The sequence below is a fragment of the Phasianus colchicus genome, chromosome 8, assembly GCF_987193195.1.
Source record: "Phasianus colchicus chromosome 8, bPhaCol1.hap1.1, whole genome shotgun sequence".
Lineage (NCBI taxonomy): Eukaryota > Metazoa > Chordata > Aves > Galliformes > Phasianidae > Phasianus > Phasianus colchicus.
The window spans coordinates 28386922-28412165 of NC_143443.1; the positions used below are offsets into that span (position 1 = coordinate 28386922).

At 38.4% G+C, this 25244-nt stretch overlaps 1 protein-coding gene across 7 annotated transcripts in view; it reads right to left on the reverse strand.

Moving 5' to 3' along the window:
- Nucleotides 1-25244, reverse strand: part of ABLIM1 (actin binding LIM protein 1) — a 175255-nt gene that overhangs the window by 70283 nt on the left and 79728 nt on the right. For all 7 annotated transcript variants that reach the window (XM_090145541.1, XM_090145540.1, XM_090145539.1 and 4 more), the window contains exons 2-4: nucleotides 22665-22799; nucleotides 9619-9802; nucleotides 8159-8268 (exon numbers count right to left, since the gene is read on the reverse strand). In XM_090145541.1, the coding sequence (XP_090001667.1) occupies nucleotides 8159-8268; nucleotides 9619-9802; nucleotides 22665-22799 (429 nt within the window). The remainder of the gene's footprint in view (nucleotides 1-8158; nucleotides 8269-9618; nucleotides 9803-22664; nucleotides 22800-25244) is intronic.

The window sequence follows — 25244 nt, forward strand, 5'->3', positions numbered from 1 at the left end:
TTTTTAGCATCTGCATCACCCCAGGCATGCAGGAGTGAAACATCCTGCACAGCAACCCATTCGTCACTGCCTAAATTAAGCGGTGGATTTTCTCCTCTGCCTCCCTCCCCTGCCCTCAGCCAATAGCAGAGAGCTCTGCTCTGCTGGATCGTGGCACAGGCAGTGGGCTCGAAGCTGATTGAGCTGCGTTAACCCTAAGCATGCTGCATAGCACTTTGACCACTCCCACTGACATTCCTTGAACATCTACTATCAATTCTACCTTCATCACACATTCTCTACTCAATCCGTGTAACTTACAAGAGGGAAGTCATCCCTAAGTGCTCTTGTCCTAATGAACATCATTATGCAAAGATATGTGCAGGATGAGGTTATATGAGCATACCAGCTCTGTTCTGTGCAGGGTTCTGCAGCCTTCCTTAATGATGTATAATGAAATCACCAGAAAGTCCTTTTCAATTCTGACCGTCATTGGTAGCACCTGTCTCGTTGAAGTCTGAAACTGCCATAATCCCTATGAGTCACAGGAGTAATACTCTTTGTTACTGTTCCCTTTCCTATAAAGTACACACATACCAGCTATATGAAGACAGCATCAGCAGGGTTCTACCATTTATTTTTCTTTAAAGAAAAAAAACAAGATTTCATTGAGCTTGCACAGAAATATGTGGTCAGACATAGCTGGACCTACAAATCAAGCTATGATGAACAGTGACTTAGAAGTGAAAAAAGGGAAAGTCAAGAAATCACAGGATGATCGCAGATAAGTTTTTCTCAGTTATCTTTTAACCACAGATCAGGTAATGTTTTTAAAAATCCCTTTTAAAAATAAAAACTATTACTGATATCACACAGGCTTTCTTGCTCACCAACGTATTTCTGTCAAAGCTAAAAATAAAAACTCACTTTGTCTACTTTGTTTACAGTATATTAAACACTTTCAAAGTTTAAATCATAATCATTTGATTACTGGGGCACTGCTGAGGTCAGGAAGTCAGAGAAGGCCACACAATATTGGGAATTTTACATCCAGAATTTAGATCTGCGTACATTGTGCCATTTTGCAGTGAAATCTGCTGCCAGATCCTTCCTCTTTGCCAATGTAAGGATGGGCAATGTTTGTCAGGACAAAACGTGCTACTGCTCTTTCACTGAAGGCAAAACAAAACCATTCCAACAGCCTTGTACTTCTGAATAACCTAACAATAAGAGGCTGGGCTCATACAATGGAAGGAACTGAATTTCCCATGGGAAGTAGAATATAACTTCGACTGTTTATTATAAATGGCAAGTGGGGAAAAATGATATTTTCAAACAAATACTTAAAGAAAATAAAATGGCTTTATTTGATTAAATATGGAAAGAAATCACAATGGCATAGAATGGCATTATTTACTTGCAACACAAGTCCTTGCTAACCACGAGTGACTGACTTGTCTGTTTAAGAAACCATCTAACATAAGTGGAAATATAAACTAAAATCATTTATATGAAGAACATTGTGTTATCTTGGATATAACCTTACTGTAAAAAGCATTTTCATTGTTGTATGTAATTTAAAGTGATTTGGAAGGATGAATGCTTGATTCTACTAATATGACATTGTTACATTAATGGAGTCTTTATTCTTACCTACTTTACTGATGTAAGTATTTGTGTTAGCCTTCTACACCAGAAATCTGTATTGCCCTTCTTTCCTCTTCCTGTTACACCTTTTTCCCCAATGGCAGCCAACCCAATTGGCCTTTTACCCTTTTACTCTTGAAAACTATCCCTGCAAGCAGTGTACCACCAAGTTGGCCTTTCCCCATAACACCATCCTCAGCATCAGCCACTTCTTCAACCTAGTCTTTCTCACAGATTTCTGAGCAGCAAACAAAGTGATGGAAATAGGAAGAACAGACAGCCATGCTACAAACTAGACAAAAGAAGAGCTTGGCCCATAAAAGACTGGTAACAAGTTTTTCTTCATTTTTTTTTTATTTTTTTTTTTTAACTTAGCAGCCCCAGTGTAAAAAACCACTCTAACACCCCAGGCAGATGTAAATCAGCAGCCGGTTACTGAGACTGATCTTAAACTGATATTTCCTTTACCACATATTCAGTATTCAGATAATTCCAGCTGAATTTAAATTCACAATTCCAACTCACAGTATACCAAGTGAATTGCACAGTTTGCAAATGAACTTCACTGTTTTAAGCCCAGCCCATGGATAAAACATGCTGTGATTCTTTATTTGCAGACTATTTTGAGAAATATTCCATTGTTCCTCTTGGAAAACAAGTAACTCAAACAGAACAATCACCAATGTGGAAACTTTTAGAAAGGTTTTTATGCCCTGGTAACCCATGGCAAACTAAGCTCTAAACAACAACAATCAGTGACCTCAGATTCCTGATTTACTACCTATGCTTTCTGAACGTGACAATTCCCAAATTAGTTTCATGTCTGGGGATTTCCTCCTATGGTTATTTTCCGAACTAGTAATGCATCCTCATGGAACAGCCATTTACTGAGCAATTCCTTGCACTTCTTCCACTACTCTTTGGAATTATCTTTTGAACAGCACTTCTCTGCTAAACGCTACTGGATTAAAATAGGGGGGATTTGATACCGATGTCTTAATATCCGGGATTTTATTCAAAATCAAAATTTTACACTTTAGATGAAATCAAAATTAAAAACCCAAATAGAATTTGAAAAGACAGAAGAAAATTGCTCTCATTATCATTTCTCTGAACAAACTCAGGTATGATGAATTCTGCCACTTTTAGAATCCCCAGGTACACAGTTATCCAAAATAAATAGTTTTAAAATTTACATACCCTTGACAAGTCAGAAGTTCAAAAATTAAAATGTATTTTAATGTATTTACATTCAATATGAACCGAACTTCTGTTGCTCCTGAAATTAAAAAAAAAATCCACAATGCTATTTTTATGCCTTGCAATTGAATGTCAATTTCCATTCAAATAGATCTGGACAGAAATCACGAGGAAAAACAGCCATTATGTAAAAACAGATGTTAAAGGATTTGATTACCTTATGCAGAGTTGTATTAGTTTAAGTAAATGTTTAAAGATATGGAGTATCCCCATGCTTAGCAGTTAGCTTTTTATTTAGGAAAATAATTAAATACATAAACTTTAAACAAGCTTCCAATCAATTATTTTAATCAAAGTTTCCTGGGTTCTTAGTTAAGCCATGATTAAAATCAGTGATTTAAATCACAGTGTTTGAAATCAATCCACAATTATGTCTGTAGTGTTTTGATTCAACGATAAATAAATTGAAGAAGAACAGAGTTATTCCTGTCAAATCCCATACATTCTCAGCTGAATCCCCAGTTTCTTAACTTAACCAGGAATTTTTAACAAGGGGAAATGGCTTTAAACTGGAAGGGGTTAGATTTAGACTAGGTATAGGGAAGAAACTTTTCTGTGAGGGTGGTAAAACACTGAACAGGTTGCCCAGCAAGGTTGAGGATGCCCCCTCCCTGGAGGGGCTGAAGGCCAGGCTGGATGGGGCTGTGAGCAGCCTGGTCTAGTGGGAGGTGTCCCTGCCTATAGCAGGGGGTTGGAACTACATGATCTTAAAGGTCCCTTCCAACTCAAACCACTCTACCTGTGTGCTACAGCACATACACAAAATATTTGTCCCTCCAGAATCAAAATTTATACAAGATTTTAAACTTCATTTAAAACCCAGTTAAAGCACATTCAAACCCCAAAATATTGACCCTTCTCTAAGTGCCCCAGTGCACCCGCTGAAGCATATGGCTGCTATGAACATGCATCCTTGAGGCAAAACCGGGCTCAGAGTCTTTCACTTAGGGCCAATCCATTTCTGTGCCATGTATTCAGACAATACCTATACATATTATGTAACCTTAAAACAGTGTGAAGTTGTAGATGTTTCCAAAGAATGAGCTCAAATTCATGTGTTAGATGTTGCTTAATATCCTTTAACACCAAAAATTACTGCAGACAGCTTGACTGCAAATAGCCAAGTCTTCCCTTTCAGTTTGCGTGTCTTCCCTACAGACCCGAAGGACAAGTATGTCCAGGGTATAAAAGAACATTAAGAATTAAGGAGGGCACAATGCAAATTTGCTTCTTCTCCATTCTGATGCACTGCTGTTTCTAAAACAAGCTCTTTTCTTCACTTTTAGGGCAGTGAGGCAAAAGATGATTCCCATTTATTCCTGACTGCCTTCTTCAACAGATAAAGCACGCCAGCTCTGTTCTACTTCAGCTTTACCACAAGCCTTGCTGGAAGTTTCAGATATTTACTGGGAGATTTACTGTATCTTGTTTGAAGAGATAAGGCTACTGAATAATTAACAACGATATCTTTCTCCCACAAGTTCATTAAGCGTTAAGCTTATTATTTATATCACAATAGAGCTAAGATCCCCAGTTGTGAGTCAGGATCTCTGTTAGACTCTGTATAGATAGGCATGAAAGCACTTGGCCCAGAGAACTTACGTTCTTTGAATCAGAACATAATGTGCAAAACAGACAGGGACAAACATACAAAACAGCATTGTGAAAGCTTCACGTGGAAGACGTCTAGTCGGGGAACAGCTGCACCAAATATTATTCATGCACACACAAGACTGGCCATTTTGGAAACTCTGGTCCATGCTGTGTCTGTACTGTAACGCTCTTAACTCACAGCAGAGACTATTACAAAGAAAGAAGCACTGAGTACCTTCCCTGTGCTTCTATCCAGATAGTATCACCGCACATCTCAGCATGTGTAGCACACAAGCATCTATTCTACTGAAGAAAATGAAGCTGTGATTCTCTCCATCATTTTAAAAGATGATGTGTTTCTCATATAAAAACTCTTGCTGGGTGACTGTACTACTTCAGTCTTATTTTGGATAGCGAGTTTTTCCTATCCACCTGGAAATCCTACTTGAAATGCACATTTCTAATTGTATTACTAATTTCATCGCTAAAATGATCTGGCCTTACCAGCAACCAGACAAGGAGCCAACACAGAAACGGCTCAATCCCAGGCAGGAAGTAATGTAATATTCTCATTAGTGATGTGCTTTATTGTGGAAATTCTGAAGTGAAATGCCTAAGGGAAAAATCTGTGTTCAAGGAAAAGGGCAATCTCTTAAACTGTGCTTAAAGACACACTGCCTCCTCTGAATTTCAGAGCTGATCCCAGCAGACTGCCAGATCAGATTGCGACAGCACAGGCTGCTGGCACCACCCACCCTGAGCACAAGGTCAGCTCTGCTCTAAGCTGGACACTGCACTACATCTCTTGTGCATTCAAGGTGAAACTCAAGCCAGCATGGCACTTTCTGAAAATCAACGTCCACCTAAACCTATTTTTATTCTCATATGCCTACATCAATTCACTCACCAGCTTAACTAGTGAGAATTCACTGATGAAAAGACTTCACAGAGAAGCGTCAGAGATAATCTGGGGAGCAATTGGAACAGGTTGCCCAGCAAGGCTGTGGATGCCCCCTCCCTGGAAGTATTCAAAGCCAGGCTGGATGGGGCTGTGAGCAGCCTGGTCTAGTGGGAGGTGTCCCTGCCTATAGCAGGGGGTTGGAAACTAAATGATCTTAAAGGTCCTTTCCAACCCAAACCATTCTATCATTCTATGATAAGCTGGTAACACGGCCAATCTACTTGCCTCTGAATAAATAAGTAATAATAATTACATGTTTCAATTTGGCTCTGACTCTTCTCACTCTGACCGTAAGAAATATGTAAGCATGTGGCTATAAAACAAAGAAAAGCAGAAGGAGCTTAAGACAATACAAACCAGCCAATCATTATGATGTATAAATACTCAGATACTGTTTAAAACACAAATACTATCTAACCAGATACATTATTTATGTTACTTCCTTACTAGGACCCAAAGAAAAATAACCTCTTGTCTTTGACAGAATCTTGAAAATCCTTAATTGTCCAAGAAGTGTCCATCACACTTCTAGTCTTTCAAAAATCAGTTTCAACACCCTCTATTTTCTACAGTTTGATTTTTAAACACCAGGCACTTGTCCCCTGCATCTGTGCTGTTCTGTGTCCATCCTGATCACTTTGCTTTGTAGGGCACATGTCATTTCTCATGCTCTCATAAGAAATAAAGCAGTGGAAAAAAAAACCACCACCACCCATTTCATTTGTCTGCAAAGCTATTTATGAGTGTTTGGCCTTAAATTTCCTGCCAATTTCAATGAAAACTCCACTGCATATATCTAGCAGTGTCTAAGGAACATAGATGACTAATTTCTGATTTATAGAATCTGTGCACCAAAAAAGACCATCTTATAAAATGTGGATTAAAAAAGAAGTCAATGAAATGCTACAATTATTCCAGGTAATATATATGTAGAATGAAATATATTTATAAAAATATATTTTATGTACATATATATCATACATATATGATTATATATATATATATATATTATCATACATATGTATGATAAAGAAGTATCAGCAACCCAAGCAAGAAAATAAAAGAAAAAATATTTATTCAGTATTTTTCCTTCTGATTTTTATGGGTGGGAACTAGTTACTAAGACTGTAACAATATTCACGTTCATGATATTCAAGACATTAAAACCCTGTATTTAGAAGCATTTGATTTTCCTTGAAAGCATCCAAGAAAAGCTATCAAAAAGCCTTTAATTTGCGTGAAGTAACAGACATGAGAAAACTGCATGCCAACACTAATGTAGGTATTCCAGCTTCCTTTCACATCACACAAACCAACCAAACTTGATATATGTTTAGTCTGTTGAATTTCCTCACCTTCAATTTTCTTTGTTTTGAGGAAAGCTGCCTCCAGTAATCTACTTGAAAGTAATCAGGGGAAACTGACAGCAATATAGGACAGAAAATGAATGCTTGGTATGAATGAGATTCTATTCTAAAAGAACTTATGAAAACAAAACAAAACAGCTGAGCAAAACATAACATCCATTCAAAGAAGGGCAAAGCATCAGAAAAGATTGATGGGTTTCACTCAGGAGAAGTGAAAGTTATTTGGAACACTTCAGACTAATTAAAATTTACTCTTCAGTGTCAGCAAGAAAGGTTTCTTAGTATCTATGTCAACTTCTGGTGTATAGTATTAGCTGGTATATCATTGAGCACACTACTAGGAGGACACTTCATTAGTACTACTTTAATTACAAACACACCCTGATCCAAAATTTCCTTGCTTGTTTTGGATAGCTGTGCTCCAAAACAATGAGAACCTTGCACTGCATCTACTAAGGCTTTCCACAAATTCCTAAATTCTTTCTAACCCAGTAGGCCCATGTATTTTCACCTCCAAACTGACAGCTAGAATGCAATAACTTATCAGACAGAAAGGCACAGTATCAAAAAATCAGATTTCATTTTCCATCTTTTTAAGTGTCTGATTACACTTTTCCAGTCAAATTAGAAAACCTGAGATGCACTTGACTCATCCACTGAGCACAAACATCACCAAATTACACCTTTACATTGCACTTTGCAGTCCTAGGATTTAAAAGTCTTATCCTTAACTTGCTTTCTTGCTCTTTTCTAGGTTGTTTGTTTGGTTTTTTTGAGTGATTTCTCGAGAACTGTTCTTGAGAATGGTTTCTGATCACAAATTCATTTCAGTATCAATCTGTCAATGACAAACCTGGTGAGAACTCCCTTAAAGAAATAATTTAAATAAACTCTTAGACTTCAATGAATTGTTGAAGTGTTAAACAGTAGAAGAAAATTAACTTCCTATAACATTGTTCTCTTTTTAATACTTAAACCTGTGTAACTATACCTGGGAAAACTGGAATCTGTCAACTACAAAACCACTGATTTCATCAAGAAAATACTTTTCCAGTGCATATAAAAGAAAATGAGCCCTTCAGAAAATCCAATTTCTGGGTAAAAGTCATTTGTTCATACTGAAATGAGTAAATGTCTCCTCTGAGCTGTCAAACCAGACAATTTCTGAGAATCAAAAATAAAAAAAAAAAGAAGAAAAAAAAGATGATTATCAGAGGCAGCCCAGAATTCTAAAAGGAGGACAAAAAATATACATACGCATCAAAAACCTAAAAGATTGAATGAACCTAGTTTCAATCAAATACTGATGAGCCCAAAAAAGTGAGAGGATTCAGAAAGATGGCATACTTACTGCTTGAGGCAGACAGTTCTTTTGGGCTGGAGGACATTGGCTGAGCACACAGCTGACAGAGACAATCCCTTCCATTAAAGGTAACTCGATCACCTGGTGGAAATGGACGCCTGGGTTAAAAAGAAAAATGTATTTTAGCCGAGATTATGCCAGAATTTTTGTTCTGGTCCCTATGCTGTGAGCTTGCTGCCTTCTCCCTCTGCAAATAACATTTTACAGTAACTCAGGCCAAACAGTTTCTGCAATATGGCCTTGGCAAAGTCAGGCGCTGGAAAAAATCCAACCCACAGATGCAAGAAGAGCAGAGGTCAGACTTAACTTACTGAAACCACAATACAAGACATTAAACACACTTTATCTAAGGAGAAGATGACAGTGAAATCTGCTTAGACACAACAGCTACATTTATGGCAGTCTCAGCATGATGCTGTTGACAGCAAACAGTACAGCAGAGTACTCAGACGAAGCACTTGTCTTAGGACAAGGAACTCAGAAATAGATTAGCTTAATCTGTGTTCAGCAATGAAATACATATTATTGTGGATGTAGTGATTCACAAAAAATGAAGTGCTAGCTGCTTTCATTATCCTAGAGTTTTAAAATACTTATCTGTGTTATAGAAACACCCCCAACTGTTACTAGCGCAGATGGTGTTAGGAGAAAGGTAAAGGCTGAATGGACTACAGAAGTTTGAGATTATCTGATGAACTCAACAAGTGTTAAAATTTTGTGCTGGGCAAAGTTGACAGTGCTTCTCTTGTTTGGTGTATAAAAGCACGAGCATTTCACTAAAATGAGAAGTTTCAGCAACTCCAAATACTTAGTGAAGAGCTTTACCCTTCCAAATACAGACTGCCCTACACTACACATCATTTCAACACTATGCTTAACAAATGAACATCCATATATTTCTACAAAATAAAGTACATATAGCATTGTTCTAGTTTCCTTGTTTGTATTCCCAGTAGAACTAAAAACTGCTTTACTTCTGGGGGACAGGACACAGTGTTAGAAAGAGCTGGGGGAAACAGAGTTGTCCCAAAGACATGTGTTATTATTACATGTTGTGCATATGAGCCCTTAGATGTTTTCAATTGTTTAACTGAACTTGTGGTCCAAATAACTTCTCCACTGTACTATCCAGGATTTTGCTCTACCTCTTTTCTCATTTCTGAGCTGGTCTCATCACCACAGCTAAACCCATGCACATATCCCAACATGTAAGTCTAGTATTCCTTCACATGTGAGAGTAAGCTTCTGAGAACAGGGAGCTCCATGTAACAGAGAAGCTATCTCCTGCAGATAAATGAGTGCTATTTTGAAGACACTCAGAGTTAGATTTGCAGCACTTCCAAACAAATGTTTCCTACGAAGATCTTGCAACTTCTGTCTCATGGTGGTGCTTTTCTCCCTGATGTTATACTGGGTTCAGGTCACATAGGCTGAAAGAGATGACTTACTTGCAAACTGTACAGGCAAAGCAGTTTGGATGGTAAGTTTTTCCCAGAGCTGTCACTACTTCTCCTTCAACAAACTCCCCACACCCGTTGCAGCGGGTGCCATACATGCGCTGGTAATCCAAGGTGCAAAGGTATTCCCCATTCTTAATGAAAAAGCCTCCTTGTGCCAAGTCACAGCCACACACTGGAAGAAAAAAAACAACACATATTGGAAAAATATACCTACAAAAGATGTCAGAAAGTCTGTGCTGCCAGCAAATGAGATTACCCTAGTGGTCTTGCTTCTTTATACTGGATTCCTGCCTTCACCTTCATGACATGCCTTGACAACACAGGAGATGATTGGCATTCTCTGGCTACAAGAAACCTTGTAATCAAAAATTTATTTGGAGAAACCTACACAATCACAACTTTAATGCATTCAGGCCTCACCAAAACCTCAGTTATCTTGTATCATCCTGTTAATCATGTCAGCAGAGCTGTATGGAAAAATAGAACTTGGGATTTGATTTCATGCTATTAAATACAAGATACGATATAATACCAGATAGTAGTTCTCAACTATCTGGCTTTGTATCTTCCAGTCACTAAGAACTAGTTCCGTTGAACTTTCTTTAAAATGTGGAGTTACAAGGGACAAATAGCACGTTAAAAGAAAAGAAATCTCACAACAAAAACTTGAGGTTCATGTCTCCTACTAATCACCTATAGCATTGTTTACCTTCCTGATCTCATTCTAACATTATCACTTAAGGTGGAATGATCCTTCTCTGAGCAGGTGAGCCTTAGGACTCTATAGCATGAAGACCCCCCAGACCTAAAACAACTGCCACTGACCTACTGTGGAAAGAAACACCCTCAAATCAATCCTACTGAATTACAGGGTATGCATATATTGTAACTCAGGAAAGACACTGGAGGCAGCTGAAATACAATTATGTCATATCAAGTTATTGGTAGATGCAGGAAGAGAAACAAGGCCTGCCTTCAGAAATATGTTCTGCATGGCATTTACACCTGGTCATCACCAATCTACAGCTGTACTAGTAACAAGATGTTCTACAGAATTTTTTGCTTTTGCAGACCTTTATAATGTAGAGCTTGAGGACAGAAGACACTACAAAAGAGAGCAGAAAAGTCCCTCTAGCATAATTCTACGGCTCCAGACAGAAGAGATAGTTAGCTTAGTACAAACCTTATTCTGTGATATGGAACTGCAGCTCCTATTCGAGCTCTCTCCAGCATTCCTGAACACATTTTCAATATGCAAGGAGCCCCCTCATTTCAGCACATCTTTTACACACCACCGGACCTTGTGAGAGTTTCCCTTCAACAACTTAAATGCTTGCAGGAATGCTTCCAGCAGTGGAAGAGGTTAAGCCCCTGAGTACAACATCAAGCAAACCACTTCCCATGAAAGGCCTGCGCTGCATCAACATCTCCATGCAGTTTTACTGTGGCAGTAACAAACCGCAGCTGAATTTGTGTTCAGGGTCTTTGTTCAGGGTCAGCACACTGCTCAGTTATTCCACTTAAATCTCCACACGGTGCCACAGTGCAAACTGTGAATGACCCTATTTGTTTGGAGCTAGCTTGGAGAGCTCTTTACGTACCATGCAGACAACCCCTCTAACTCATAGGTACCACTAGTGTTGGTAGATAAAAGCTCTACAGTTTATCACAATGTTTGAGAGAAAACACTGTAGTAATAACAATCCCAACAGCAACAATATAAAAGACCCCAACTACACAGACATAACAGGTGCAGTTAGTTGCTTAGCACTGCATGGTTCAGTGTTGGAGATAAGAACATAAATTACATGGTCATTAAAAACAAAATCACTTTGAGAAAAATTCCACCTGGGCTAATGGGAAATTCTCCCAGAGGCATTCACTGATTTTAGGCCACCAAAGCAAACCCACGGAATTCTTTCTTATAAGGGCTCCTGGAAGAGTATCAGGAAGGAGGTAAGGACACGCTACCTACTTTTATCTACTTTTTTGTTTCAGAATTGGGCATCCATTTTCAGCCCAAATCACAAACAAGGTGATCCTACCTGCTCACTGGTCTGGTCTGCAATACTGCAGTATGGTCAACAGAGCAGAACCAAACTTTCCATCTAGTTTCCTGGCTCAAATACTTTAGTTGATATCAATCTGAAGTGCTAAAGCTTGTGTCAGATTACACTGTCAAGCAGGAGAGCAAGAAAAGGAGCATTACAAAACATTTCTTCCCCTATTCCATGTTCATATTGCGGTGAATTTATGCTAACAGACTTACACTGGAAAAACAAGGGATTTACATGTAAGACAAACAGTGCAGGGCAAACTTAGAAACTTTCAGCCTTGGAAGCTGCCCACAGGTCCTTAACAGAGGAGCATAATGGCTCTGATCTCCAAGAGGCAAAATACAGCAGCTGACCTCTACAAAATAAATGTGCCAACAGCACAGTGGGTTCTGCCCCATTCCCACGCACTTGCTCAAGGAAATGTAGTTTGTGTGGCACAGCCTTGCTTTCACTTCAGGGACTGGTAAGGAGCAGAAGATATGTTTTCTTAAACAAAAGAGATCTCACTATTTTATACACTACCACACATTTCTCCCCGCAAGCGAGTGCTTTATTTTAATAAGCTTTCATGCAGCTGCTTCTTTTTGAAACAATGAATATTTTAGAGACGTTGTGTGGTTTAGATTAACTCCTCCATTCCCTAGATAACACTTAGCTGCTCCATCATCAATGCTTCAGAAAGTGTATCTGGAATGTTCAGGGTAATTTTTTCAGTGTTTATTTGCACCTGAGTACTGGGAGAAGGCTGAAGTAAAGAGAAAAAAGAGATTAAAAATACCACATCTCTACTATGTATAATTTATGATGCAAGCAGCCAAATCATATGAGAATATACTGGATCTTGAATATACCAAATGTGAATAAAGAGTATTAACCACGTGTATTTTGGACAACATAATTTCCCAAGAACTACTGTTACCTTTAAGTGTCTAGTCTACACTGCTCTGGTGTTGGTCATTTACACACTGCATTTTCTGGTACTTCGTGGATTAGATAAATAACTCTACATTTGAATATAGAACAGTGGCCATGTAAAGTGCTAGCCATGTATTGCTCTCTACTGGTAACAATGATTGGTTATAGGATGAAGGACTGTTAAGGATCAATTTGACTTGGAGTCAAGAGTCTATTTGAGTATTAAATTATTCACCAGTGTCAACAAGATACCTGTTTTGCTCTAAAAAGATATCCGTAGTACTACACTAGCATTTTTGGCCAGCATGATAGACAGAAAGCAATCCATTCCAGAACAGCCAACTCCTGTGAAGAGAAAGTGACATGGGAGATGGGAGACAATTTCAAAATTCTGCTTTAATGTGAGATAAGTCAAGGACTTAACTTGAATCCAGCATCCTGCAGTAGCATCAAAAACACTGGACTACTTGTTTCATGTGGGATTTTAAAAGTCTTCCTTATGCATTTCTATGAAAAAGCATAAACATAAATTGCTAGCTGGCTTCTTAAAAACCTATATACAGCAGTTCCCAGTATTTTTGGTTTCAGCCACTCCTATCACTTCTTTGTATATTGCTTTGTCTGTGGAATCGAGTAACAGAAACCACTGTTCACAATGGTCTAGAACATCAACTTATGGAATTACTTGCAGTGTAAGGCATAATAACCCTCTTCATAACACTTGAGAACACTCAGATCAAATATCATAAATTCTGATTATTAAGGGATAAGTAAATAAGCAGCAGTTACTGAGAGTTCTTGAAAAATGTAAATATAAAATTCAGAAAGAGGATCAGGGAAACAAGTTCCAATTCATCTCTTGCCACAAATGCCAAGTATGTCATGTACAACATTCATTCTCTCCCTCGTTATAAAGGAGACACATTAGCTAACTGCCTTGAAAATTAAAACTGCAAGGTGTTTGGGGCAGGGATTGTAAATTCTCTGTGTCAGTCTGTTGCCAAGCCCTAGAGATCTAATGAATGTTATTGTAACAATAATTAATAGAATACTAATGAAAAGTACACACTAAGATGCAAGTTAGAATTGAAGCAGTATCAGCACTGGCATCCTTCTGGTTTCACATTTCTGCATAGAACAGTGTTAATATTTCATGTGCAAACAAATTACATTTCACGGTGGCATTAAATCCACAAGCAGACAAAACTCAATTATCAGTGTCTTTGGAGAATTACAGAGAGCTATTTTTAAGGCTCTATTATAATGCTACAAAAATGCTCTAAGATGATTTTCAGGTAAAGCTCCAGAAAAAAAAGAAAACTTTTATTCTTCCCTTTTTTCTACTGACCTCCATTTTGTTTAAAATACTCTTTTCAAGTTAACATGGCATTATTACATAACCATTAGGCAGAAAATAATGCAACCTCCATTCCACATCCCTACTTCATCTTAGGCTAATCCTGATTTGGGGACCATCTAGACATTTTGCACTAGAGGCAAAGCCTAAGTACACCTAGGATAGGTTTGCTTTTCCAAGTTACCTTCGGTGGATCTTTATAGTTAAATCATGGAAAAATTGAGAATATCTACTTTAACACCTAAAAGCTGTTAGCTGTTAGTATTCAGACTATTAGAATTTGTGTTCAGAATGCATGAATTGGAGTACTGCCATGGAGGGCTTAATACTGTATGCTTCAGAAGGTGCTACATTTCATACAGGGCTATGGAATACTCAAACGTCTACAGAAAAGTTTCTTCATACTCTCCTTCAGTTTGCATTTTAGCTTGCAGCTTTAAGTCTACAAACAATCCAGCTTCAAGTTAAGGCACTCACCGTGTACTGGATTTGCCTCAGATGCTGCATAAAGTAACTTTCTGGCTCCTTGCTGTGGTTCTCAGTTCTACCAGTGAGTCACCTTTTGAAAAATTCCCTTAGTCATCATAGCTTACTTTACCTGCCTAGACAATTGGTTTAGTAAGGAAGGATAATCAAAAGTAACATTCAGTGCCACTTCTGTTCCAGCTCTGCTATTCCATCTTCAGTGTCATACAAAGGGCTGTGGCAGATACATCATTTGTAAAAATAAAAACAACCAACACTACAGACTATGAATAAAAGTATTCATACACTAACAAGTAATAAACTTCATCCCTTTTACTCAGCCATAATGCCAAGTGATGAAAATGGGGGATAAAATTGTTTGAGAAGTCTTAAAAAAGCAGTAACAACTCTTTTTAAAGAGATGCTCCCACTATCACCCTTTTCCTTATGAAGTCTCCTCTCAGTCCCTCACTCTTTTTGTTAGTCTCTCCGAATGAGTTAAATTCTCTCATGTTGGCAAGCTATGAATTCAGACACAAGCAGAGCTGCTTATTATCTGAACCACCAGCAGATTCATCATCTTTGGTGTCCCCACCGCAGGAAGCACACACAGATCTGCAAGAATTAAAGACAAGTCTTGGCAACTCCACATTACGATGAATTTTTGCAGACAATTTAGCACATGTGTTCCTATCACTAATCCAGATTTAAGCTACATGGACTGAACAAGGGTCACCCAGACTGTTAACATTTGTGGTCAGAAAAATGCTGTTCCAACAGGCTGCTTTCACGAGATTGAATCAGAAAAGCATGACTGTATCCATGCCTGGTGCACAACTTAATATACAAACAGGGAAGGCATTTAAACTGCTTTTTTTCTCTTTTTGCAAGTGTGCAGAATTAATGATTCTGATCACAAATCTACTCAAGATTAAAAATATTGGCTGAGCTAAGTGACAGTTAATAAGAAACATTATTGTCGTTTGTTTTTTCCTATGCTGATGGAAAATACTTCAAAAGAACTCATTAATGAAACCAATAATGGTTAATAAGCCATGCTTGAGAAGGCAAAACACAAGAGGCATTCTGCAAGCATCTATCACATTAAATTATTCTACCAGCCAAAAGTGGAGAAAAACCATTTCTTGAAGATCCTGCTTAACATGAAGAAAGGAATTCCATTTTACTTGTCCAGAAGCTCTCTGTGGAAACAGACGATGCTGGGGAGCAGTTCTATTCCTTGAAGTAACACAAGAATAGGGAAAAAAAACAACAATCCAGCATTTTTTTTTTAAATACATAACAGAAAACTTATCTTCAACAGCTCCTGAAGGAAACCAGCCTTCATGCTGGAGTCTATATCAAAGGACTTAATATTCTGAACACATGATTCTGCCTCTGTTGTGAATGGAATGCGCTAGAACACACTTCTGATGCACACTATACAGAGAATACAGACCTACAAGGTTTTTCTTTCTTGAACTGTAGCAGAGCTACTATTTTGCAACTCTGGAGCACAGGATTGGAGATGCTGTCAGTGCTGCTGTCAGCTCACAAAGCTGCGGTGCTGCACATGCAGGACCAGGCATTGAAGACAAAGTATGGCTGCTTAAGAGCAATATAATTGCCTGTGATCCTCAATGACCAGCATCATCCTTGAGTTGAATCACTTCCAAGAGTTAACAGGGATGATGAAAATGGGGACATTCGAATTTTTCAAAACAAACAGAAGTAGGATTTGATCCTACTGAGTATTATGTAGGATTTCTATGGTGTTATTATCAGAGACAGTTGAAAAATGGGCCCTTTGCACAATAATTTCATGTTGACGTTAAGCAAAAATTGTTTAATATCTGAAGAAACAAAACCACACAGGGAGACTGCATGAGCACAGGCACTCAATCTGCGGAAATGAATGTGATTCATTACAAAAAGTCTAATGATCTGCTTTGCCATCATGCATTAAATAAGGTGTAAATTCAATTTCCTGTTGGAGCGTTTTCTTTCTCATATTTCTTGGCTTCATAGAATAATAGGGTTGTATTTATGCATGTAAATATTCACACATCCTTTAATTCTTATGAAGTAATGAGTTGTTTGAAGATAGGAATTTGGTAACATATCAGTTCGTCATTTACATCCAAACAAATACAAATACACAGAAAAGTCTGTTTCAGAGTTTTCTGGTATTTATTTTTGGTAGTGGCTTTTGTTTGGTTTGTGTTTTTTTCTCTCTTTTTTTTTTCTCTTTTTGTTAGTTTATTTTTGTCTAAGAGCTTATTAAATCCTGTACTGATGAAAGCAAGGCTCACGTTCATTAAAGTTTCAAGTTTCCCCATTTCAAACAAAATAAGTGTTTGTCTGCCTTTGTCCCACCCCTCTAATCAACACTTTTCTAGATGGCAAAGCCTTTGGTTGCATAAATCATTTAAGGAATGAACACACGTCCAAATACATATCAGCAGAACACCAGAAGGGAATAGTAAATCTCAGTAGTCTGTCTGCAATGGTAGTGCCTCAGCACGATTCTCAGCACTGTTATGAAACTGCATGCAGCTTTTTGCAAAACCTGTAACAGAGATCACGATAACTTTTTGTAATGCTCCTGCTACTGAAGATTTTCTTTGCCATACACTGATGACAGATACATTTTTGATCCAAGCTATTTGGAACTGTGGCCAGTGCTCTCAGTTGTTCTGCAGTCGCTTCTCATTTCATCAGATTGTCTTTAGAAACAATCCTGGAAAGTGAGAAGAGCTTTACCTACATAAAACAAATGGAGGTGATGTTAAGATCTGCTTCATTATCTAGTCACTAGCTCGGCTGGAAGAAGCAGCCAAAATACTTCCTAAGCAAAAGATGAAATACATTTATCCCTTCTCCCCTATTTGGTACAAAGACCCCATGATGAGCATCCCCTAGCCTCCAGCCAGGCCTTGCTCCTGTTCCCTCCAAAAATCTTGACCCTATGCTCTGAACAACCAGCCTGCACAACTACTTAGTGCCACCATTATGATGTAAATATCTCTCAATGGGATATCTGAGTAAAACATACAAGCACTTAATGTAAGCACTCACTCAATGGAAACCACTAACCATAAATGCGTTTCAGATAAAGTCAGAGTTTTAATTTAACCAACTTTCTAATTGAAACAGCCCTAAGTTTGACTCGGTCAGTACTCCTTGTTTTTCTCTTTAACACCACAGATACAAACAACAATCCTGCACAGCAGAATCTTTCCTGTCTGAGCCTGACGTGTGTATATTCAGTCTTTCTGGCAATCTAACAGGCAACAGCTAGCATCCGACCTCAGCAGCAAGCAAACATCCACCATGTATAATGTAGCAGTGAGACAGCTTCCTAACTAAGGCATCAATATTTTGTGCACCAGGATGGAAACAATGGCAAGAATCATTCAACCATTTTAAACACCTTTCAGATTAAACTAAGCACAAGGTAGAGATCAAAGTCATTTCTGGGTCTGCAGGAAATGAACCTTGAAGAAAATGCAGTCAGTGGAAAAATGTCAAAGTTTAGCCTTGGATTGCCTGGCTCTACCTACTTAGATGAGAGATTTCTCAAAAAATAAGCAAAACAAAGATGTAAAAATACAAAGGGAAGTCTACCTAACTATATATAACAAGCCAGGCAAACGAATTCCATGATCCATGTGGGTCTCTTACAACTTGAACTATTCTATGAAGGAGATACACTGACAACAAAACCAAGTAGCTTTCCATATTTTCAGAGGGATGCTACGCCCCCTCACCAAGCACCTGTAAAGCATCCTGTTAGCCTTCCATTTTCAAAGGGATCTGGTTGCTTATTAAAATCTGACATGGCATCTGTCAGCACTCATCAATATCAGCCAAGCTGTGTAATTAACTTAATTTCTTGTCAGATGTTTGGTCGTTGAAAGGGACTCCAGGTCCAAGAAAACTCACATCAGTACTCCTCATTCTCTTGCATGGAACTTTATACTATGAAAAGGATGCAGAATAGCAATTCAGTATCATGGGTCAGATTCCTGAACTCATGACCATCCAAAATCAGACGTAGTAACATTTCTGTTCTACTTGTATTTGCTGTAAGAGCATTTCAAGCTCATATTTACCAGTGTTTTCTGTTCTAATGTTCAGAAATGCCTTTTGTCTAAAGGCAGACGCTCAGGTTTTAGAAAAAAAAACACACAAAAAAAAACCCAAAACAATCAAAAAGGCTTAATAACATTAAAGGCTGCTTTAATAACTAAGCTGAAGAATGGAGTTCACTAATGGGCAAGCAGAACTGTAATGTACTGCAAGAGAATTATGAGCCAGTGGAGGTTTTATATAAGGAAAGCTTTTCAGTTCAGTGATTTGGAGCTTCAAGGCACCTTGTGCAATTTCCTGATATTCAGGAAGGAGAGCTTTCTATCGACCAGTCACATTAGCTTGCCCACAGATCAGTACTATATTTGATAAGTATTTGTGGAAACGCAGATATTTTTTCACACAGTGCACTGGATATCTACTACAAGAGTATCCTCGTATTTAAACTTTCCATGCACTGATGCTGACCTATTAATAGCACTAACAACCCAGCAGTCAGTCTGCAGCCTTCTCCTGCTGCCACAGAAGGAATCTGACAACAGATCAAAGGTCAAAGAACTAATGATTTAGAACACATTCCAGCTTGTTGATATACTGTCTGCTTACACGACCCTAGCTTCTTCCCAATCCTTCAAGGGAGGAACATCCAGTTCAAAGTCAAAGATTACACAGCATCCCTACATGCAAACTCAGAAACCCTCCTCCTCCCCCGTTAATCTCTTTCAACTACAGATGATGTAGCCTTGCAAAATCATCACACAGACAAAACAGACGTGTCTAGAATTGAAGCACATCAAAGGACACCGAAAGTACATACTGATGTGGATTTTCCTAAATAATCTTGAAAGACATCTAACTTAGAGGACAGATGGCACATTTGTTCTGTAACTAAGAAACTACTTCATGCTAATTTATAACAATGCTCTAAGAGAAGCTACAAGTTGCTTTCCATCCGAGACCTGGCTTTGGGGAATGCTTCATGAATGCCACAACTCAGCTTTGTCTCATAATTAGCTGGTAATTGCTCTGATACTGTTATTGCATGTAAAATATCCATATTTCCTCAAATATTGCCTCTTGGCATAGCCCAATCCAATTATAGACATTTATGTCACTGAGTGGGACCAGAAAACTTTTAGGACACCACCCGTATTCACAAGTCAGGACTGCTCATTTACAAAGGTGGTGGGTTTATTTGTTTGGATTCTACCACACAGCAGCTGTGTTTTCCAGTTTATATGCAACATCAAGAACAGGGACACTGCCCACTATTTGAAACGTTCCTAACATTATATTGTTGTTAAGATAATGCAATGTATTTCTACATGTGCCAAAATCAAGCATTGTAAACGTTTACCTTGTTAAAGCTTAAAGTTTGTTCTACTAAGCAGTTGGCTGTGCTGAAACTAGAATTTCCCTCTAATCCATAAGATGAATCACAGGCTTATCATTAAGTCTTAGGATACCAATTTTGCTAGCCTCAAAATTTCCACTCCTAGTACTCGCAATAAGGTAAAAATGAACTGTAATCAACTGAAAATGATAAAAAATATCATTCACATCACATTTTAAACTGAGATATTAAAATCTCTGCCAGTGCACATCAGAATTTACAGCCCAATCCCAAGCACATTTACATATGGAAAACACTGGAGTGGATAGTCTTAAATTTTCCAGAGAAGTTACTCATGTGCCTCAAAGTCTACTACATCATAAGCCATCAATTCACTCTTTGTCTTTAATAATTGTTAACAGTAATAAAAGTAGATCAAGGAGGTCTACAGCTCAGTCTCATCTCCCTCCAGCCTTCCCACTTATGGCCTCCCTCCTCTTCACCTGTTGCTTCCATTGCCAGGTAACCATTAACAATTTGGTTTAAGAGCAGTATACTCCTGCTTAATAGATAATAAAACCTGTTGTTTTGTTTTTTTTTTTTTCTACTGCTGAAGATTAATGAATAATAAGACAAAACAGAATCCAACTAAATTTGCATTTCTAACACAGAATAGCAATTCTTTATCAAGATGAGTGAATTTGTTATAACACAGCAAAATACAATCTGCTCTGCATGGCACTCCTAGAGCTGCACTCCTAAACATCTCTCACTCATCCCGTGCCCATCATTCCCTTGTTTGCTCTAGATTCAAGTCAGCTGCTGGCTGCCTGAGATTCCTTGCCTATCAGAGGTCCCAGGGAGCTTGCTTTCTAGGGCACAAGTCACACGATTTTCAGCTCTGTTCTTTCAACAGCTCTTATCTGGACCCACAAATAGAATCTAGCTGGGCAGATAGGACAAAACAGCAGTAGGCATTTGGTTCTCAATGGCATGGAATAACAGCTAGCTGCATCTTATCTTGGGGGTGTGGAAACACACTGATGGTTAGAGGTTTTTCTTGCTGTCTTTATCAGGAAGCAGTTTTACTCTGTTCTGAGACAGACTGCTGAGAAGGACACAGCACCAAACTACAGAGCTTGATGATATTACATGACACATGATCACGTCCCAAGCTGGCCGAGGCAGCATAGAGGTTTAACTCCCCATTCCTACAGTGCTGCAACCACTGCTGGCATATGCATGCCAAGCAGTCACAGCAAACCTCTGACTTAACCTAGGAAGTACAACTATGATCACATCAAACGTGCTTAATACCATCACGTAAATGAAGTTGTGAGCATTGATAGCAACAAGAAAAAAGGAATCCCATACATAGCAGACTAAAAATAAATGGTAGCACTGAAACCATGCTACTTCACAACCAGTGCAACAGCTTTATGAGAAAGTCCTCATCTTCACTACACTATCACATTAAGTCTAGAGGTAAGAGGTTAAACATTTTCAGCAGGTGTAACAGCAGTCAGACACATACAAGTTCATTCAAGGCTATTGCACTGTAGATATCTGAGTTGAAATCTCAAGAACAAACAACTATACAGAAAGGAGAAGGACAAATAAACCAGTTGTAGTGGCAGATGATGAATACTGCTCCCAGTATCTGGTGTTATTTTCTTCAGCTAACAACATAATGTTTAAACTGAGGGGGTCTAACTTAACCTCCTGTAGAGGAGCAGTTGCATCAAATTAAAAGCTCATTAAACTAAGGAGAAAATGCCTAGCTTAGCAGCCGTGTCCCACTTGTATGAACCATATGGACAGACAATATGCAATATGAGTAAATAACTACACTGTTTAAATAAAAAGTACATCACTTAAATATGAAAGGCTGACAAAAAACAAGCTGTGAAACTCAGGTAAAGGCTTCAAAGCAGGACTTGAAGCTAACTCCCTGACACAATCCTTTTCTTCCTCTAAAAGGAAGACATAAACACTGAAAAAGACAGCACTTACTGCCAAGCCCAACTAATAAGGAATGGACTGAATGAGAAGCTAGTGGGAGACTTAGTGGTAGTTGGAGACCAAACAAGTGGAGGCTGTAAAAAGAATTGGAGGCCTAGTGGTATAGGAAGACTAGTGGAGGCCAAAAGCGATTGGGAGACAGTGGGAAAGAGGAGAATAACAGACAGTGGGAGAGCAGAAAAAAAAAACAACCAACAACATGCCCAGAGTTACTGCAAGATTCTAAGAAAAATCCTAAGTGAAGATGAACTGGGTTTTGGAGACTCTGGATAAGAGGTGGGGGACAGAGATGTTGGAGGCTGAACGGTAGCTGGATGCCAAAAGTGTGTGTGAAGAAAGGAAAGAGTGGAGGTTGACAGGGAGTGGCAGGATGGAAAAAAGTGGACGGTGAGAGGAAGTGGGAGGCTGGAAAAAGAGTAGTACATAATTAGAAAAACATATGAGCATTCCAAGCAGAACATGCTATTTTGAGTCTTCTAATAGAGGTGAATTTATCCTTACTCTCCCAATGAATCAAACGTCCAACATAATTTTCTTCTAAATTAAATTGTAAATGTTTGCACACTGAATTTTTGTTATGTATGGTGTTGATCATCTTGCTGCTTGTATATCTGTGGTTCAGCCCATCCACCATTCATTCTTTACCTTCCCCACTAAACAAATATTTTCTCATACTAAGCAAGAGGAATATCTGCTACTTAAGAGACTGCAAGAAGCTTTACCTCTCAAAACTGGTTTAAATTTCATTTTCAGAAATTGACTGATTTCTAATAGATGAACATCCAGGCCTTACCTTTGCAGGTGAAGCATTTGATGTGAAAGTGTCTGGACTGAACACGGAGTACTTCACCTTTGCATGGCTCTCCACACTTATGACAGTGGATGACTGGCTTTTCAGTTGGGTGATGGGACTCTTGAGGATGGGCCACTGTCAAACAAAAAACATAATTTAAACCTACAGAAAAAGCCTTTCTCCTATACATAAGCATTTCATTCATTTCTCATCAAAACACATATTTATCTGAACACATTTCACACTCACCAAAAAAAAACATAACCACTTTTAAAAATACAGACTTTTCATAAAACAGTAGCCTAAGCCATTCATATCTACTATCTCTTTCCACTGAGGCCGCCAAGGACATGGGAAAACAAGGAAAATTTCCCTTCACAGTTCAGGCAAAGAGAAAGAAAGGAAAGTAATTCCAAGCCGTATTTTGTGAAAACAAATGAACAAGGTAGCCTGACTGCATGCAAATAGCTATATTAGAACCACAATTTTGCTAGCCTAGCACGGGGAAAATACATAAAAGAGACCAACTCTGTTTCTGCTCCCAACAATTCCGGAAGCAACAACTCTCCGCATACAAATCAGACGTATTATGAGGAGACAGAAATGATCAAGGCACATGCAGTATAATCAGGGAGACAAAATTCCAAGTACTGGTAAATTATCAGCTATCCCACAGCCATGAGCTCTGTCCTTTACAAATGCCTTGGTGAAGAAATGCTGCTATAACTCTACATTAATAAAAAAACCAATTTGAGTTAAAAGGAGTAACAGCACGAAGAACAGATAAATAGATAAGCAATCATTTCTGCTGCAACTTCAGCCAAACATGGTAGTTGCTATTTTCTTCTCCCTTTTTTTTCTTCACTCTAAAAACCTTCAAAGAAAATTCCTCTGCACTCCTCTAGTCAACTGCCAAGTTTTGAATACCTCCTCTGGTAGCCTACTTCAATTATTTCCCTGGGAAATAATCAGAATGCAGTTGGCAATGCCATTCAATATATTAATTAGCAGTCCATCTAAATATGACCTCACTAAGTGCCTTGCCTTGAGTGAACCTCATCTAATAAAACTGCAATACAATTCCATTTCTGGAATAGAAGATATTGTTCTTCCATACAAGACTAAGAACAATTAGCTTGTTACCATGGAAATGCACAGTTTGTGCAATGAGGAAAAGAAAGTCCAAATACCAAGACAGATATAATCAGAGGCAAAGGCTAGCAAAGTAAAAGATGAGGAAAATTCCACTTCTGACCCAGACAGCCCAAGATTGGCCCAATGCCAACTGAAGAAAAGGTATGAAAGCAGATTTTTAAAGTTGCTCAAATGAGGAACTGGATTGAGGATCTGGGCAAATGCCACCTAGGACCTGCATGGTGCAGAGTGAAATCTATTCCTGAGTATTCTGCTCACGGACTCAGGCAAAGGACAACGATAGCATATTCTGCATGCCAGCATGAAGATTTTCTGGTATTAATTTGAAAGACGAGCTTTTGCTCTTTACTGGTTGTAAAAAAATATTTTCAAGACTGGTACAATAATGCAACTTCATGTTCTGCTTTCACAACCATTTAAATGAACACAAATACTGTGAGTTGCTATTTCCAGACTGATCTCTTCAGTGAAGCTAATTATGTCGCTTGTCTGACTGGCCTCAAATTGGAATTGTAGGTCAAGATTTGAGTAACTGACTTGTTCCCTTGCAAGGAACTGCTTGCAAGCTTTTTCCTCTGCAATATGCAATACACGCAAGGCAAAGTTGACCCTTTATAGGCATCAGTGAGGACAGAACAGGGTATTAAAGAAATGCTAATACCTTTAACAAGCAGTTGATTTAAATTGTTCCTGACTGAAGTCCAAATGAATATTAGAATTGTGAACTGCTTTGGGTCCAAAAACCCTGAGCTAGAAATTAGAAGTGCTGACCAGCTCAAGGTTCTTCAGCCTTGAATTACAGTGGCAGACCCAGACCTGGTTACAGTCTACTGTTCATAGGTCTTAAGTACCTCAGTGAATGCTTACATATAAACTCATGAAAAGAAGTTTTATCTAGAAGAAAATTAATATTTTCTTTTTATTTACGCTCGCTAGGAGCACACCTGCATGATCTGTTTTACACTGTGTGGCCCTCTTAGGTTACTCTAAAATGGATTTATTTCCAATTTAAAAGAACATAAATTAATAATTTTGAGGGAGACAAACTGGGCTGAGGCTTCCATTCTTGCTTACAAGACCAGCTTAAGTAAATAATTAATGAAGAATTAATGCTTTCTTCAGCTTTCTTCATTTGGGTTTCCAATAAGACAGATCAACAGCCTATTAAACACTGCATTTACCTAGGATAGCACTTACAGACTGGGTCAACTGGGAAGTGTGGATTACATTTTTTACTTCAGAAATAAAGAAAAAAAAGCAAAAATAAATCAGAACAAGAGAGAAAACAGGAAAAACACCCCCATTTTTCTATGAGGAAGACTGTAATCACTTTCCCGTCCTACATGACAAACTTAAAGCACTTTCTGAGCAAAATTAAGGAATTCATTTCCTGTGTAAAGCTTAAATATGCCATGCTGGAGCTGC